The sequence below is a fragment of the Nicotiana tabacum genome, chromosome 8 (genome assembly GCF_000715075.1).
Source record: "Nicotiana tabacum cultivar K326 chromosome 8, ASM71507v2, whole genome shotgun sequence".
Classification (NCBI taxonomy): domain Eukaryota; kingdom Viridiplantae; phylum Streptophyta; class Magnoliopsida; order Solanales; family Solanaceae; genus Nicotiana; species Nicotiana tabacum.
The window spans coordinates 59,254,997-59,274,740 of NC_134087.1; the positions used below are offsets into that span (position 1 = coordinate 59,254,997).

Below are 19,744 nucleotides of genomic sequence, written 5' to 3' on the forward strand. Positions count from 1 at the left end.
TTTTAGTACCTATACAAATCAAGAATTGGACTATACATAAGTATTTCCAAAGTAGCTACAATAAAATGTCATGCTGGCTTGTAGTAAAGTGACTCTGCAAACCAAGATATTCTTGTATATGTTTCTAAGAAGATAAAGAGAAGGACAAAGAATGATGCAACTTTGCCTTAAAAAGGTTAGTTAGGAGAATTTTGTCTAATGACTACTATATATAAAAATTTTGTACTACTTCTGCATATCACAAGAAAAAAGAAAGAAAATAAAGAGGAAAAAAGCAACTCTCTTTTGTACTGTTTCACACATCTGGAAAAAATAACAACAGGTTTCTCAATTAAGCATAATGATGATAAGTTTTTCTATCAAACAGATATCTAAAACAATCTAAAAATATCAGTGCACCAAAGTTAAGCAACATTCAACAGATTACTCCACAAATCAAAAAGGACCTGAGAAATAGTCATAGGTTTCATGAGCCCAAACAGGAATGAATATAAATGTAAAAGAGCGCATAGACTTTCGGATGGGAAAAATGAACAGCATTCTAGACATATGACTCATAACAAAAAAGGAGATATAGATTTGAAACATTACGTCAAAGGAGAAGTCACACGCCGAAGGAGAGTGTCATGTGATGTCATTCTGGTCATTAGCTAAAATAGATGGGGTTATTTACATGTTCAATGAATTACAGATGGCAGCCCCACACGAATGAGAAAAATATATAATTAAACATGATAATTACAAATCAAAGAAGGGAAAACAATCATAAATTATTTAAAATTTGTGGTAAAGCCTTAATATATTACCTCTATTATCGGCATCATAAGCTAATTCCGCTTCACATTACCTTAGTTTAAAATTTGTATGTGCCTCCATCCTATTGCACTTTATAGCACTCTTATCGTACACCCTTGTAAAAAAAAATTGACCCGTGAATGTTGAAAGAGTGAACGACATAACATAAAGAGTGAACGACATAACACAAAGGGGAGATTATGAGGTTCTATGCAAGGCTTACTTGTTCTGATACAAGTGGATTATAAAGCTTCTGCTCTAAAGCCTTGGAATTACGTTCTTTACCAGAATCTGATGCTATGTCTTGCATCAACTGAAGCTTCATCTCCTTTGTAGCTTCTGATTTAAGTTTTGAACAAACTGTCATGAAAGAAAATTTGTTATGTTTTTTAAAGCTAGAGGAAAAAAGTAAAGTTGCAGTTGTAAGTTTAAGCACAAATATTATGACAGTGAAAAGATAAGTCAGTACCTCTTTACTAACATAACATTCAAGGGAATTTCCAAATCTGTCAGTACATACACTTCTTGGTTGGCGTAATTCTGACACGTCGGCAAATCTTGCTGCTACAAAAATCATAGATGATACAACTTCTATGCACTCCTCAGGACATTCCCTATGAACAAAAATTACTAAGACTGAACTAACATGTGGTAAATCATCTTGTATTGAGAAGGAAAAAAAAGGTAGTTGAAATCAGTTATGAAAATTTTCTGCACAACATTTGTATAAAGCAACAGTCATTGTAACTAAATTTTATATTGAATTTGTTAGCTAAAACTTCTACGTATGAGATGAAAAGATACCCGATCATTTATAACATGCTCATGTAGGACAAAATCAAGACAGAACTCATACTTATTAAAATAAGAAGTGAAGCCCACCTTCTATAATACGACTAAACGTCAGTTCCTCTCAATAACAATCTCTGTTCCACGATTATTTTGATCTATCAGTAGCACAATTTGTGGTGTTTTCATGTTATCTGGCCTTGTACAACATTCATGATCTTTTATTAGATCTCCAGCGTTAAAAAAAATGCACAATTAAATGTTTAACATTTAACAAACATATGTTTCTCGAGAAACTTAGAATAAAATTAATTCTCAATATTCTTGAAAACTATTGTGATTAACATGGATATAGAAACGATTATGCTTGGAACTGGATTTCAAGAAATAACCAGTGCCACATTTGATGCAAGATTGAAAAAGTTTTAGTTCCCCAGCAGCTTGGAGCTGTGATTGATAAACGATAGTATTACTCCTATTATATATTTTTTAATAAAATTCTTTCTAAGTAATGTTTCATACCTAGTAGCGGTCAATGAATGGAAATGATGGTTGGTAATCCATATTCTTGCAAGTCCACAATTTAATTGAATTGATTGACTGCAAAGATAGATAGACAATTTAACAAATAAAGTACATGTGACTAAGCTGCAACAGGATATATCAAAGTAACGTAAATTTGGAAGAATGTTTACCTCATTCAACTTTATCTTTCTCTGTAGTATGAGCAACTATATACTGAGTATGTACACTGAACTTGTCATTGTTGCTACCCATTTGATAATTACTCATTCAAAACTTCTATCATAACACAAGATCTTTAACACTTTTCTACTTGTTACTCTTGAAAGTGCAACGTATAGTTATCCATGAGTAAACACTGGCTTCTTAAAAAATAATCCCACATTACATAATGATTGACCTTGACTTTTATTGATGGTCATGGCAAAAGATAGAATGACTGGAAATTACCTTCTTTGGAACTTAAAAGGAATTCTTGCATCAGATGGAGTAAGTGTCATTCTTGGTATAAAAACTTTGTCTCCAACTATTTTTCCTGATAATACTTTGGCTTCAATTACCCGATTTCCAAATCTTGTGATGATCAATCTTGTACCATTACACAATCCTGATGATTGATCTATATTTCTTAACAACATCACAGGAACACCTACCTTCAAAGTGATAGAGTGATTTGGAATACCTAAACATTTAATACTATTTAGGAATTCAGGTGTATGTACATGTTCCAAAGATGTAAATGCATGATCAGACATACAAATTGTATCCGAACTTAAATATGATTTATCCTAGCTATTGTTGAGAGAAACCATGTAATCATTCACCAATTCCACCATCTGAAGAGTTGACGCAAGAATTGCTCTTTCTTGAAGGTATTATATCTATGAAATATCTCAAGAAATCAGAATATGTACTTTCTACAATTCCAGATATTGGATCATCACAATTATGTATGAGAAGATCGTCGGGTATTTCTACTTTCTTAATGCCACCAATGGAACATCCAATCTTTCCATCACCTATTGCCAAAATCCAATCAGAAAATTGTTTTAAATCATCCAAATCTGCACCAGATCTATTTTCTTGCAATCTCATATTTGTTGTCAGCTTTAAAACCTGACTGTGGGGCCACAAATATGAAGAATTTAGAGTTGCTTTAACAATCTCTTGCCTAGTACCTTTTGTAATTACAAGCAAGATTTGTCTAAAGTCACCTCAAGAACAATTGTTTTACCTTCAAATGGCAGATCTAAATTTGACGGATCTTTAAATCTTAGAATATCTCTAAGAGTTTGATCAAGAGCTTCAAAACAGTATTTATGCATCATTGGTGCCTCATCCCAAATGATCAATTTTGCCTTCACAATCAACTTTGCTAAAGGACTACCTTGTTTTATATTGCATGTTGACTCTTCAGTTGGATTTAGAGGGATCACAAATCTTGAATGTGCAGTTCGACCTCCTGGTAACAAAAGAGAAGCAATACCACTTAAAGCAACATTTATCACTATATCGCCTTTAGATCGTACGCCAGAAGACAATGTTTTCCAGATAAAAGTTTTGCCAGTTCCTCCATGACCATATAAAAAGAATAACCCTCCTTTGTCTTCATTCACTGCAGATATGATTTTATCATAAACAGACTTCTGCTTGACTGTTAATTTCATTACTAATTGTTCATGCTCTTGTGTCAAAGAGCGCCTATTATAGCGCAATTCCTCATTAATTAGTCTGTTAGCACCATCAAATTCTTCCTCATTGTAATATGGTCTTGACATTGTCGGAAAATCGTTAAAGCTTTTTCCACAACTTTTTAAAATCCTGTCCAGCTTTTTCAAGCAACGATTTTTCAATTCATCATCTATTAACTCTACAGCACATAAAAATGTTAGAGTTCAAAATAAAATATATACTCATATTTAAAACTCAACCATGTAGTTTTATGTATATGTAGCTTGTTTGCTTTTGCATACAGATCATTAATTTGTTATAGAATAACATATCTAAGCATTGATCTGGAGTACAATATTTTAGTTCTTTTAACTACATGTATTACAATAACTCAAAAGAGAAAGCTGAAATTTGTGATATCATTTAGAACATATAAAACAATATGTAGGGAGAAAAGATCGGTATTATAAAATTAATGAAATTGACTTTATCAATAGTTAAAAACAGAGAGTGGTCTTCATCTATATGAATACCAAATTCAACAAAGTAGAATATTATAAAAGTTATGAAGTATTAACATTTCTTCCTTGTTTAACATATAGCGCTAAAAAAATTTAATTTAATAATTTTATCTTTTAATACCTGGATTACTCAATAATGTTCTTTTTTCACGGAGAATATCTTCTAACAATAACTCCCACGATGATTTCCAAATAATTTATGGTCGTGACATTAAATTTGATAACAATAACATGACAAATAACTGTCTTAGATAAGATGGCATTCCCCAAGTACTTGCTTCCTTTATAGCATCGACATACTCTTTGTCGTCATCCAACAACCAAAGTGCATAACATGCATCTCTAAAAGTAAGATAGTCATGATTGTTAATTCTTCTAAGTTGTTCATATGAAGTTGGACCTTTGATTACATTCAACAACAATCTAAGATAATATATCTCTCCACTTCCAGGAGTAACAAAGAAAATCCTCCCAATAGAAAATTCAGATTTTCTCCTCTTTTCCCATTTTTAAAATTTTTGGTTCCACCAAAATTTAAGAGGGAATTCTGCGTAAGTCAAATCTCTTGCTTCCGAATAAATTTTGTTTGCCTCAAACTATCCTAAAAATATTGATTCCTTCACAGTTGGTCCATTGGCAACATTATCAATTGGATCATCATCAGAGAAAATGACATTTTGTTCATTTGAAAGATGGAATGATAGTCTTTCCACTGATGGTTCTCTATGGTGAATAGGAAACTTAAATATTCTCCAAGCAGCTTCACATGGGGATATGTAGCGACAATCATAATACATGTTGATTTCATCAACGATTGATGAACCATTGTCATGAGTACCTTGAGAAAAAGCAGCAGTTGCACGATCATGAGCTTTATTGACATACTTAAATAAATATTTAATGGATCTTGTTTGATTGCACCACTCAACATTGATATGAGCGCCATATTTTATTAATAAAAAGCAATTGTGTGGCACTACATACTTGTTATCCAAATCAATACTATTTTTTATAATTGTTCTACCATTATCCCTTCTTCTATAAACAGGATACCCTTCTTCATCCACCGTTGTTGCCTCAACAAACTTTTTAGGAAAGTGCTTTGTAGATCTACCATTCAGCATGCAAGGAGAAGATTTCCTAGCAGAACCACATGTGCCATGCATCATTAAATTTTTAGTGGCATTGTAATAATTAGGATCATCCACTTTATCTGGTATTTCTACCGAAATTATTCTATCAATATCTGACGCAGATGGAAATTTATTATGCTCGTGAAGAAAAAGTAAGATATGAGCATGAGGTAGTCCTCGTTTTTGGAAATCAATGGTATAAATCATTGCATTGGAAATTAAGCTAGTTTATTAAAAAACAATTGTCTGATTCATATAAATTATCATCTTTATTTAAAATAAATTGTAAATGTTGTGTACCTGCTTTTACTTGTCCAAAAACTTGATTATCTCTCAAATCCTTTATTAAGTGGTTTAATTTGATTTTGAACACCCTACTTAAAATGTCTGGACGATCTTCGGGATTCAAGTTTTTGCTCTCCACAAATCTAGTAATCTTTGGCCATTTACGATTGCAAGAAATGTGATAAAAAGATCAGGGTACCCAGCCCATTTACATATTGCCATAGCATCTTGATAAGTCCGAACCATATATCGTGCACCCCCTGTAAAGCTTGAAGGTATAATTATCCTTTTACCTTGGGATGAAGGATCGATGTCACCATGTAAAATAGCATCTGCTAGGACTTTATAAGAATCAACTCTTAATTGCTTTTGATGAGTCCTGATAAACTTCAACCGAGAAGATTCTATCATTGTATAACCATCAACTTAAAATTGCTGAAATAATCTTCCTGAAGACACAATGGTGGGAACTTCATCTTTTCTTTTTTGAATTCTATAAGCGAAAAATTCTCGCATGCTAACACATTGCCTTCCTCTCGATGATTCATCTCCATGACTTAAAGGAATATCCTCTTTGTACCCATCTTCACCATAAGGAAAAAGCAAACGATATTGTAGTCCTAAATATGCAACATTTAGTTCATTTATCCTTTGTAGCTGTCCAGATTGTGTTTCTACAATGATATACCGATCACTTCCAGAAACTTCAAAATCACCAACCACCAAAGCAGCTACTTCTGGTATTGTTGGTAAGTTGTATCTTCTACCATCAGTACCTCTTTTCCCTATTAATTTGAGCTTAACATTGGAGTCTATATTCTCCTGGAATCGATCTCTGACCATCCTAAATGTCTTTGCCAAAACATTATTGTCATCAAGCATTTGTTTCAGATCAAAAACAATTTCAGCATGAAGTTTATTAATATCTTGGCCACGTCTGAAAAAATATATGATATCAATAAAAGTTTTTAAATTAAATGTTATTTTCATAGTATTATATAATAAAGGTATAAGACTAACCTAAAATCATTGATTCTATTTGTAACTTCATTCTCTGTGTCATATATATAAACTGTGCAAATTTTGGAGTAGATCCTTCAGGAGGTAGTAAGCTCCCAATTTGATGATAGTTTTGACCACATAATCTGAACGTTCTTGGCCCTCTTTTCTGGTTGATAGAGACAACAACCTTACCCCCCATTGACGTAAATGAGAAGATAGAGTTATAACTCCTAATATTTTCTCGAAAATGGCTACTTTTAGGACCTATATTAAAACCATTACAAAATGATAAATGTGAATATAAGACGATATGAACATTTTGATATTAAAAGTTATAATTCCTCTAACCTGATCCAAATAAAAATTGTTTCAAAACTTCAAGAGGCTTCTTAAGATCTGGAAGCTTTATTTTTCCACGATCACAACACATTGTGAAAATAGGTTTTTTTGAGTTGTAATGCTTGCAGATTCTTTCTTCATACAAAAAAAGAGCACCGCACTTTTCGCATTCATATGTAGCATCTCCTATGTCCCAGTAATCTATACTTGCAATAATATATAAAGTCAAAGACAGAGATTATTGATTTATTTTATCCAACTATGTTGAGTGAATAAGGAGTATCTGATAAGTACCTTCAGTGTAAATTTCATCCCATTCAACTGTCACGACCCCAATTCCCGGTCGTGATGGCGCCCAACACGATGCTAGGCAAGCCCGACCAATTCGTCACTCACAATCCCTTATGTAGAATTCATTACCAATTAATAGGATTTAATGCCAGATTAACATGAGTATAACTCTGTAGTAATAGATAAACAGTACGGAAAATCCATAAAATATCACTATAGATCCCACTGATCTGATGTCACGAGCCAAGAGCCTCTAATACAAGTCTGTGTAGTGACCTATATATAGAGTTGTCTAGAATGCGGAAATAAAGAGGATAAGGGAAGAAATCGGGTCCTGTGGACGCCATGCAGCTACCTCGATGACTACGGAATAAGCTGAACAGCAGCAGAAAGCCCAAACTATGCCTACGGGATACCTGTATCTACACACATGGTGCAGGGAGTAAAGTGAGTACTCCAACTCAGTGAGTAATAGCAATAAATAATGACTGACGAAAAGAAAACTCGTACAACACTACCCAGTTCTATATTAAAATAGTAAGAATATCAAAAACAACAACTGAATGAAGAAGTCAGTTAAAAGTCCCTTAAGCCAGTATTCATTTCATTTACTCCTCAAGATAACCGAATTCATATTTGTACTGCTACGTCGTGCAGCCCGATCCACATAGTATACTACTGCAGTGCGCAGCCCGATCCATATATATATATATACTGCTGCGGCGTGCAACCCGATCCGCATAAATATATATACTGTTGCGGCGTGCAGCCCGATCCACATATATATATATATACTGCTGCGGTGTGCAGCCCAATCCAAAAATAGTCGACTTCGCTCACTGGGGGTGTGCAGACTCCGGAGGGGCTCCTTCAGCCCAAGCGCTAAACTATTGCGGCGTGCAGTCCGACCCATATAATATACTACTGCGGCACGCAGTCCGATCCATATAATATACTACTGCGGCGTGCAGTACGATCCGTATAAATATATATACTGCTGCGGCATGCAGCCCGATCCATAGCATATCAAATACCCTCACAATGGGGTTCTTGACCCCTCTCAGTCAATATAGACTTGGCCTCTCGGGCACACTAAGATAAGACGGGATTCTCAACCCACACGTTACTCTCATTAGGATTTAACAATTTCTAAGCTGGTTCATATTATGTTTATCAGTTAAGGACATGACTGAGGGTATGATTTTGACAAGAAAAGTGAGGTCAACCAATACAAATGCCCCCTAAGGGTTCTACAGATCGGCACAAGGTCCCAAACATGGCAACTAGACCATAATATAATGATATTAATTAAGTCTCAGTCAAAAGTACAGTAGAGTCATCAAACGGGATGGTCCGAGTCCAAACCCCCAGTAGTAACAGACCCCACACTCATCATACAGCATGTGTCTCATCTCAACATAGCACCACGTTGTGCAAATCCGGGGTTTCAAACCCTCAGAACATCATTTATAACCATTACTCACCTCGAACTGGCTAACTCTCTAGCTCACGATGCCTTTGCCCCTCAAATCAGCCTCCACGCGCGTCGAATCTAACCAAAATCAGAGTGAATACATCACAATATGCTAAGGGAACAATACCCAACCGAAAACAATCGAAAAATATCAAGAATCACGAAGTTGGCAAAAACCCGAGCCCTGAGCCCACGTCTCGGAACTCTGAATTTTTTACGTCATCGGGTTCCTTATCTCGCCACGAGTCTATACATACAAAAAACTCTCAAATCGGACCACAAATGGACCTCAAATCCCAAATTTAGAATTTCAATTTCAAGCCCATTTCTTACAATTTGGCTATATTTTCATGAATTTCGATGATGATTTCACAATATAATCATGTATTTAGTTCATAGGACTTACCTTCAATCACTTCCCGTCAAAACCCCTTCAATTCCCGTTCAAAAGCTCTCAAGGTTGCTCAAAAATGGAGGAAAAATGGGTTGGGTTCGCGGATGAAATGTTTTAACATTCTGCCCAGATCACTGTAGCTCCTTCTATGCGATCGCATTAGAGCCCATGCGATCGCATAGCACAAATATTCTGGCCCCAGATTTAGCCCTATGCGATCGCATAGGCCTCTCTGCGATCGCATTGCACAAGGTCTTTACCTTGTGCGATCGCACGCCTTCCACTGCGATCGCATAGCACAACCAAACAGCCCCTCGAATTCCTTCTATGCGATCGCATGACACCCTCTGCGATCACATAGAACAAAAATACTCTGCAATTTTTCTGCTGCATTTTACAACTTCAAACTTCCCGTTAACCATCCGAAATTGCCCCGAGGCCCCCCGGGACCCCAACCAAACGCATCATCATATCTTAAAACATCATCCAAACTTGTTCCAATCATCAAAATACCTCGACTAACACTAAAATCATCGAATTACACCGAATTCAAGCCTAAGTTCTTTTGAAACTTCTAAAACATGCATTTGATCAAAAACCCGACCAAAACACCTCCGAATGATCTGAAATTTTGTACACACATCCAAAATCACCTAACGAAGCCACTGCAACTCTCGAAATTCCATTCCGGTTCTCAAATCAAAATCTTACCTATCAACCGAAAATCGCCAAAATACTAACTTCACCAATTCAAGCCTAATTCTACTCCGGACCTCCAAAATCAATTCCGATCACACTCCTGAGCCACATGTCATCCCCCGAAGCTAACCGAATCACCGAAAATCACATCCGAGCCCTCTAACTCAATAGTCAACACCCGGTTGACTTTTCCAAAACAAGCCTTCCTTAAAGAGACTAAGTGTCTCATTTCCTATCAAAACCAATCTGATTTAACTCTAACACACCGAATACCGGTAACAAAACATGAAGAAGCATAAAATGGGGAAAACGGGGCAATAACTCACGTGAAGACGGGCCAGGTCGTCACATCCTCCCCAACTAAAATAAACGCTCGTCCTCGAGCGGGTCAAGAAACATACCTGGAGCCTCAAACAGGTGAGGATATCTGCTCCGCATCTCCTGCTCGATCTCCCAAGTAGCCTCCTCCACGGGCCGACCTCTCCACTACACCTTCACCGAAGCGATATCCTTTTATCTCAATCTCCGAACCTGACGACCCAAAATAGCCACTGGCTCCACATCGTAGGTCAAATCATCATCCAACTGGACCATGCTGAAGTCTAAAACATGAGACGGGTCCCCAACATACTTCGGAGCATAGAAACATGAAATACCGGATGCACACTCGACAGGCTGGGTGGCAAAGCAAGCTCATAAGCCACCTCCCCAATCCTCCGAAGCACCTCAAAAGGCCCAATGAACTGCGGACTCAACTTGCCTTTCTTCCCAAACCTCATAACACCCTTCATGGGCGAAACCTTCAGCAAGACCTTCTCACCAACCATATAGGACACATCTCGAACCTTCTGATCCGTATAACACTTCTGACGTGACTGAGCTGTACGAAGTCTTTACTGAATCACCTTCACTTTCTCTAAGGCATCCTGAACCAAGTCTGCTCCTAACATCCTAGCCTCGCTCGAACCAACCAACTGGAGATCTACACCGTCTCCCATACAAGGCCTCATATGGTGCCATCTGAATGCTGGACTGATAGTTGTTGTTGTAGGCAAACTCTGCAAGCGGCAGAAACTCATCCCAAGAACCTCCGAAATCAATAACACAGGCACGCAACATGTCCTCCAGTATCTGAATGGTGCGCTCGGATTGTCCGTCCGTCTGAGGATGAAATGCCGTGCTCAACTCCACCTGCGTACCCAACTCTCGCTGAAATGTCCTCCAAAACTGAGAAGTGGACTGAGTACCCCTATCTGAGATAATAGACACTGGAACCCCATGCAATCGGACAATCTCCCGGATAAAGATCCCTGCTAGCCGCTCCGAAGAATAGGTGGTACATACTGGAATGAAGTGCGCGGACTTGGTCAGCCTGTCCACAATCACCCAAATCGAGTCAAACTTCTTCAAAGTCCGAGGAAGACCACTCACAAAATCCATAGTAACTCTCTCCCACTTCCACTCAGGAATAATCATCCACTGAAGTACGCCACTCGGTCTCTGATGCTCGTACTTTACCTGCTGATAGTTGAGACACCGAGCCACATACCCTACTGTATCCTTTTTCATCCTTATCCACCAGTAGTGCTGCCTCAAATCCTGATACATCTTCGCGGCACCTGTATGAATAGAATACCGCGAGCTGTGGACCTCCTCCAATATCAACTCCCAAAGCCCATCCACATTGGGCACGCAAATCCGGCCCTGCATCCTCAATATGCCATCAGCATCAATGGTCACATCCCTTACATCATCATGTTGAACCCTGTCCTTAAGGACAAGCAAATGTGGATTATCATACTGGCGCTCTCTGATGCGGTCATACAAGGAAGACCGAAAAACCACACAAGCCAACACCCGACTAGGCTCGAAAATGTCTAACCTCACCATCCGATTGGCCAAAGCCTGAACATCAACTGCAAAGGGCCTCTCCCCAACTGGAATGTACGCCAAACTCCCCATGCTAACCGCCTTCCGGCTCAACGCATCGGCCACCACATTGGCCTTCCCGGGGTGATACAAAATGGTAATATCATAATCCTTGAGCAACTCAAGCCACCTTCGCTGCCTCAAATTAAGATCCTTTTGCTTGAACAAATGTTGAAGACTGCGATGATCGGTGAATACCTCACAAGATACGCCATATAAATAGTGCCTCCAAATCTTCAAAGCATGAACTATGGCAGCCAACTCTAAGTCATGAACAAGGTAGTTCTTCTCGTGGGGATTCAACTAACGAGAAGCATATGAAATCACTCTACCTTCCTGCATCAACATACAGCCAATCCCAACTCTCGAAGCGTCACAATAGACGGTATAAGAACCTGAAGCTGATGGTAACACCAATACAGAAGCTGTGGTCAAAGCTCTCTTGAGCTTCTGAAAGCTCTTCTCGCACTTGTCAGACCATACAAACGGAGCACCCTTCTGCGTCAACTTGGTCAAGGGCGATGCAATGGATGAAAATCCCTGAATAAACCGGCAATAAGAGCCTGCTAACCCAAGAAAGCTACGAATTTCTATGGCTGAGGACGGTCTAGTCCAACTCTGTACCGCGTCTATCTTCTTTGGATCAACTTGAATACCCTCGCTGGACACCACGTGCCCCAAGAAAGCCACTGACCCAAGCCAAAACTCACACTTGGAGAACTTTGCATAAAGTTTCTCCTCCCTCAATCTATGTAATACCACTTGCAAATGATGTGCGTGCTCCTCCTAGCTACGCGAGTACACCAATATATCATCAATAAAAACGATCACGAATGAATCCAGATATGGCCGAAATACATTGTTCATCAAATGCACGAATGCGGTTGGGGCATTAGTCAGCCCAAAGGACATAACAAGAAACTCATAGTGCCCCTATCTAGTCCTGAAAGCAGTCTTCATAATATCTGAATCCCTAATCTTCAACTGGTGATAGCCTGAGCGAAGATCACTCTTGGAGAATACCCTTGCCCCCTAAAGCTGGTTAAATAAATCATCAATACGGGGTAGGGGATACTTGTTCTTCATTGTTACTTTGTTCAATTGCCTGTAGTCAATGCACATTCTCATTGTGCCATCCTTCTTTTTCACAATTAGAACCGGTGCACCCCACGGTGACACACTAGGCCGAATGAACCCCTTATCCAGGAGTTCCTGAAGCTGATCCTTTAGTTCTTTCAACTCTGTCGGTGCCATACGATGTGGAGGAATGGAAATGGGCTGAGTGCCCGGCACCAGGTCAATACCAAAATCAATGTCTCTGTCCGGTGGCATGCCCGACAGGTCTGTAGGAAACACATCGGTAAACTCCCTCACAACTGGAACTGAATCAATGCAAGGAGTCTCAGCTCCAACATCCCTCACAAGAGCCAAATATGATAGAAAACCTTTCCCAACCAGACGTTGGGCCTTTAGAAAAGAAATTACCCTGCTAGGCACATCGTCAGTCACGCCACGCCATTCGATCCTCGGAACACCCGGTATAGCCAAAGTGACTGTCTTAGCATGACAGTCTAGAATAGCACGGCATGGAGATAGCCAATCCATGCCCAAAATGACATCAAAATCCACCATGCTCAATAGCAATAGATCCACTCGGGTCTCCAGACCCCCAATAGTCACCATACATGACCGGTACACATGGTCTACAACAACAGTATCGCCTACTAGGGTAGATACATGAACAGGTAAAGCAAGAAACTCATGAGGCATACCCGAATAACGAGCAAAGTATGATGACACATAAGAAAAGGTGGAACTAGGATCAAATAATACAGAGGCATCTCTGTGGCCGACTGAAACAATACCTGTAATGACAGCATCCGAAGCAATGGCATCGGGTCTGCTTGGGAGTGCATAGAAACGGGCCTGACCGCCCCATGATCGACCTCCCCCTCTAGGGTGACCCTTGGCTGCCTGACCTCCACCCCTAGCTGGCTGGGTGGGTGGTGAAGTAACTGGAGCAGAAGTCGAGGGCTGACCCCTCTGCTGAGATGAGCTAGCAGCACGGCGAGGACACTCCCTCCGCATATGCCCAAACTCTCCACACTCATAGCAACTCTCGGGTGCTGGGAACTGGGACTGAAGGGAACCCCTCATTCCATAGTGGCTAGCTGATGCACTCGGCCTGAATGAACCCTGAGCAGATGGAGCACGTGACGAACTCTGTGCTGGAAGAGCGCTGGGAGATGGCTGACTCTGCTGAGAACCCTGATAACCATGACTAGAAAGATCCACCTTGGTACTCGGGTCGAGCTGACAGAGCGATCCTGAAAGAACGACCCTGACCCTGCTGGAACTAGCCCCTCGAAGGAGCGCCACTGAAACTGCCAGAACCTCGAGGCCTCTTGGCCTCCCTCTCCTCTCTCTCCTAATAGCGAGCCATCTCAATATCACGAGCAATATCAACTGCATCCTCGATGGAAATACCCAAAACTCTCTCTCGAGTCATCAGGATACGAAGGTGATAATTAAGACCATCCACAAACCTCTTAATCCTCTTCCGATCAGTCGGAACTATCCATGAGGCATAACGAGCCAACTCAGAAAATCTCGCTTCATACTGAGACACAGTCATATCTCCCTGGCGAAGCCACTCAAACTGTCTACGCAACTCCTCCCTCTGAGACTGTTTATCCACTTCTCCAAGAAGAAAGTGGAGAACTCCTGCCAAGTCAAAGGTGCTGCACCTGCCGGCCTATGCCGCTCATACGTCTCCCACCAAGTGAACCGCTCCAGTTAACTGAAATGTAGTAAAAGCCACACCGCTGGAATCAAGAATCCCTGCTGTCCGAAGCATATGCTGACACTTGTCTAGAAAACCCTGGGCATCCTTGCCCTGAGCACCACTGAAAGAAGGAGGCTGAAGTCTACTGAACCTCTCGAGATGACGTTGCTCATCGTCCGACATAGCTGGTACTACGATCTCCTGAACTGGCACCACTGGCTGAGCTGGAGGTGCCTCTGGAGTCTGTAATCCCTGCACTACCTGCTTAGGTGTGCGAGCATCGGTGGTCTGATTGCCTCCCCCGGCCTGCGAAGTAGCTGCTACTGTGGTGGCTGAAACTGCCTGAGCCAGAACTGTGCAAACTGACAAGATCTGTGCCAAGGCCTCCTAAAGACCTGGAACCACGATAGGCACAGCTGGTGCTACTGGAGCATCCATAGCTGGAGCCTGATCCGGAGCCGGGGCAGTTGGTGGGTCAACAGGTGCTGCCCTCGCTGCTCTGCCTCTGCCACGTCCACGACCGCATCCACGGCCTCTGATGGCCTCAGTGGGTGGCACTGGTGGTCGTCCACCTCGTCTGGTAGCGCGAGTCCTCGCCATCTGCGAGAGAATCGAATAACAGAAGTTTAGCATTCGGATCAACAAGTTCGCACGATAGGAGTTTCAAGAATGTGGAATTTTCCTAACAAGTTTTGCAGCCTCTCGAGGATAAGTACGGAAGTCTTCGTACCGATCCGCGAGACTCTACTAAACTGTCTCAAGACTCGCGAGACCTAGTAACCTAGGCTCTGATACCAACTTGTCACGACCCCAATCCCCGGTCGTGATGGCGCCCAACACGATGCTAGGCAAGCCTGACCAATTCGTCACTCACAATCCCTTATGTAGAATTCATTACCAATTAATAGGATTTAATGCCAGATTAACATGAGTATAACTCTGTAGTAATAGATAAACAGTATGGAAAATCCATAAAATATCACTATAGATCCCACCGATCTAGTGTCACGAGCCAAGAGCCTCTAATACAAGTCTGTGTAGCGACATATACATAGAGTTGTCTAGAATGCGGAAATAAAGAGGATAAGGGAAGAAATCGGGTCCTGCGGATGCCATGCAGCTACCTTGATGACTCCGGAATAAGCTGAACAGCAGCAAAAAGCCCAAACTATGCCTCCGGGATACTTGTAACTGCACACATGGTGCAGGGAATAAATTGAGTACTCCAACTCAGTGAGTAATAGCAATAAATAATGACTGACGGAAAGAAAACTCGTAAAACACTACGCAGTTCTATATTAAAATGGTAAGAATATAAAAAACAACAACTGAATGAAGAGGTCAGTTAAAAGTCCCTTAAGCCAGTATTCCTTTCATTTACTCCTCACAATAACCGAATACATATTTGTACTGCTACGGCGTGCAGCCCGATCCACAAATATACTGTTGTGGCGCGCAGCCCGATCCATATATATACTGCTGCGGCGTGCAGCCCGATCCGCATAAATATATATATTGTTGCGGCGTGCAGCCCTATCCATATATATATATATCTACTGCTGCGGCGTGCAGCCCGATCCAAGAATAGTTGACTGCGCTCACTAGGGGTGTGCAGACTCCGGAGGGGCTCCTTCAGCCCAAGCGCTAAACTATTGCGGCGTGCAGTCCGACCCATATAATATACTACTGCGGCACGTAGTCCGATCCATATAATATACTACTGCGGCGTGCAGTCCGATCTATATAAATATATATACTGCTGCGGCGTGCAGCCCGATCCATAGCATATCAAATACCTCACATTGGGGTTCTCGACCCCTTTCAGTCAATATAGACTTGGCCTCTCGGGCACACTAAGATAAGACGCGGTTCTCAACCCACACGTTACTCTCATTAGGATTTAGCAATTTCTAAGCTTGTTCATATTATGTTTATCAGTTAAGGACATGACTAAGGGTATGATTTTGACAAGAAAAGAGAGGTCAACCAATGCAAATGCCTCGTAAGGGTTCTACAGATCGGTACAAGGCCCCAAACATGACAAATAGCCCATAATATAATGATATTAATTATGTCTCAGTCAAAAGTACAGTAGAGTTATCAAACGGGATGGACCGAGTCCAAACCCCCAGTAGTAACAGACCCCACTCTCATCATACAGCGTGTGTCTCATCTCAACATAGCAACACGTTGTGCAAATCCGGGGCTTCAAACCCTCAGAACATCATTTATAACCATTACTCACCTCGAACTAGCTAACTCTCTAGCTCGCGACGCCTTTGCCCCGCAAATCGGCCTCTACACATGTCGAATCTAACCAAAATCAGAGCGAATACATCACAATATGCTAAGGGAACAATACCCAATCGAAAACAATCGAAAAATATCAAGAATCACGAAGTTGGCAAAAACCCGAGCCCACGTCTCGAAACTCAAAAAATTTTACGTCATCGGGTTCCTTATCTCGCCACGAGTCTATACATACAAAAATCTCTCAAATCGGACCACAAATGGCCCCTCAAATCCCAAATTTAGAATTTCAATTTCAAGCCCATTTCTTACAATTTGGCTATATTTTCATGAATTTCGAAGATGATTTCACAATATAATCATGTATTTAGTTCATAGGACTTACCTCCAATCACTTCCCGTCAAAACCCCTTCAACTCCCATTCAAAAGCTATCAAGGTTGCTCAAAAATGGAGGAAAAATGGGTTGGGTTCGCGGATGAAATATTTTAACATTCTGCCCAGATCATTGTAGCTCCTTCTATGCGATCGCATTAGATCCCATGCGATCGCATAGCACAAATATTCTGCCCCCATATTTAGCCCTATGCGATCGCATAGGCCTCTCTGCGATCGCATTGCACAAGGTGTTTACCCTGTGCGATCGCATGCCTTCCACCGCGATTGCATAGCACAACCAAACAGCCCCTCGAATTCCTTCTATGTGATCGCATGACACTCTCTGCGATCGCATAGAACAAAAATACTCTGCAATTTTTCTGCTGCATTTTACAACTCCAAACTTCACGTAAACCATCCGAAATCGCCCCGAGGCCCCTCGGGACCTCAACCAAACGCAACATCGTATCTTAAAACATCATCCAAACTTGCTACAATCATCAAAACACCTCGACTAACACTAAAATCATCGAATTACATCGAATTCAAGCCTAAGTTCTTTTGAAATTTCTAAAACACGCATTTGATCAAAAACCCGACCAAAACACCTCCGAATGATCTGAAATTTTGCACACACATCCAAAATCACACTCTCGGAATTTCATTCCGACTCTCGGATCAAAATCTTACCTATCAACCGGAAATCACCAAAATACTAACTTCGCCAATTCAAGCCTAATTCTACTCTGGACTTCTAAAATCAATTCCGATCACACTCCTAAGCGACGTGTCATCCCCCGAAGCTAAATGAATCACCGAAATTCACATCCGAGCCCTCTAACTCAATAGTGAATACCCGGTTGACTTTTCCAAAATAAGTCTTCCTTAAAGAGACTAAGTGTTTCATTTCCTATCAAAACCAATCCGATTTAACTCTAACACACCGAATACCGGTAACGAAACATGAAGAAGCATAAAATGGGAAAACCGGGGCAGTAACTCACGTGACGACGGGCCGGGTCGTCACATCAACATCCACATCTAAGAAAAGTATTAGTTAAATCAATTAATAGGGATGGACTATTAATATATACATCTATGTTTGTCAATATAGATTCTTTCTTTAATAATAACAGAAAAGTGCAAAGATATGGTTGTCATACCTGGATACTCTTCATCATCTTCATATCCTATGTTATTTGGCAACTGCCCTATTACATGTATAATTTATAAGTGTATATTGATCTAAGACTATTACTACTCTCACTTCTACTCCCCTGATCATCCATAGACTCTCCTAGAGAAGCTTCCCTTTATTTCACACTCTACTTGTAGTCTATACAGACATACTAAGTTGTCTAGTCAGTTAAGACTTCAATGGAACACTGACATTCTTTTTAATTTACTACGATTCATAAACATTAGAGGATGAGACGCGCAAGTTGAATCCAGAATTCAAGTATTGGTAAAGACAACTCAACAATCTCCATTATTACATCAAGATGATACAGTGCGTTAACGTACAGTATTTTGACATATACTCCTAAACTTACAACTTTTAGTTGCCAGTTCACTTCTTAGTATACTATCATTCTGAAAAAAATAGTTCCTATATTTCGGGTGTTAGAACTTGAAACAATGCCAAAATATTTCTCTTGAAGATAGTCAATTAAGTAACTTTAGACTCATATAGCCACATCTAGTATAAGGTCATTATTTAAAGGTAAACCAATATCTCATAGAAACATACTGAATGATAGTGTTATTTATTGCAGCCCCGATTTCTAGTAAGAGAGTTGCACTAATTAATTTTCATTAATCTTAACACTGTATTTTACTTTTAACTAATAACAATATGAATTTCAAATGCTTACCTTGCATTATTGGAGTTTCATTTAAATCTGGCAGAGAATTATGCATTTGCACATCTACAATGTAGAAGGATTGTTAGTATTAATTGAAAGAGTTCCTATTAAATAATAATTTTTTTAACTTTTGATATACTTTAGACGAAAAATTAATACGAGAATCAAACTTTTAATACCTTTTTCAGTTGGAGTGTCATTTAAATCATGCAATATGTTGTCACTGTGCACCTATGATGAGAATGTATAATTTTAAAAGTAATACATATAGAATAAAATAAGTTAACAAAAAATGTATACAATAAAGGTGTTAAATAAAGAACACCATTGAGGAACTAACCTTCCCATATAGGAATTGTATTTAAATCGGGGAGAAGATAATTTATTTGCATGTCTGCACAATGAGTTTTATGTGCATCATTAGTTGTAGAACTATTAATCAACTTGGCCAAACATTATAATAAGAATAAATTATGATAAAGTAAGTTGTAACAACACAACTAATATTTTAAATAGATGATATTTTCACTCACCATTTGTTATATCGGACAAAGGAGGAACTCTTTCTTCACTTCCGACAGAATAGTTTGTACTATTGGAAGGTTCAATATGATGTATTCTCA

General features: G+C 39.9%; 1 protein-coding gene across 1 annotated transcript; it reads right to left on the reverse strand.

The window, feature by feature from the left end:
* Positions 1-404: 404 nt before the first annotated feature.
* Positions 405-6,127, reverse strand: LOC107806376 (uncharacterized). The gene is made up of 8 exons (XM_075220365.1): positions 6,010-6,127; positions 4,922-5,544; positions 4,573-4,795; positions 3,321-3,976; positions 2,931-3,222; positions 2,557-2,788; positions 1,019-1,409; positions 405-446 (listed from the first exon to the last, which is right to left on the reverse strand). Exons 1-8 carry the CDS (start codon positions 6,125-6,127, stop codon positions 405-407), a joined length of 2,577 nt encoding a protein of 858 aa, XP_075076466.1.
* Positions 6,128-19,744: the final 13,617 nt, after the last annotated feature.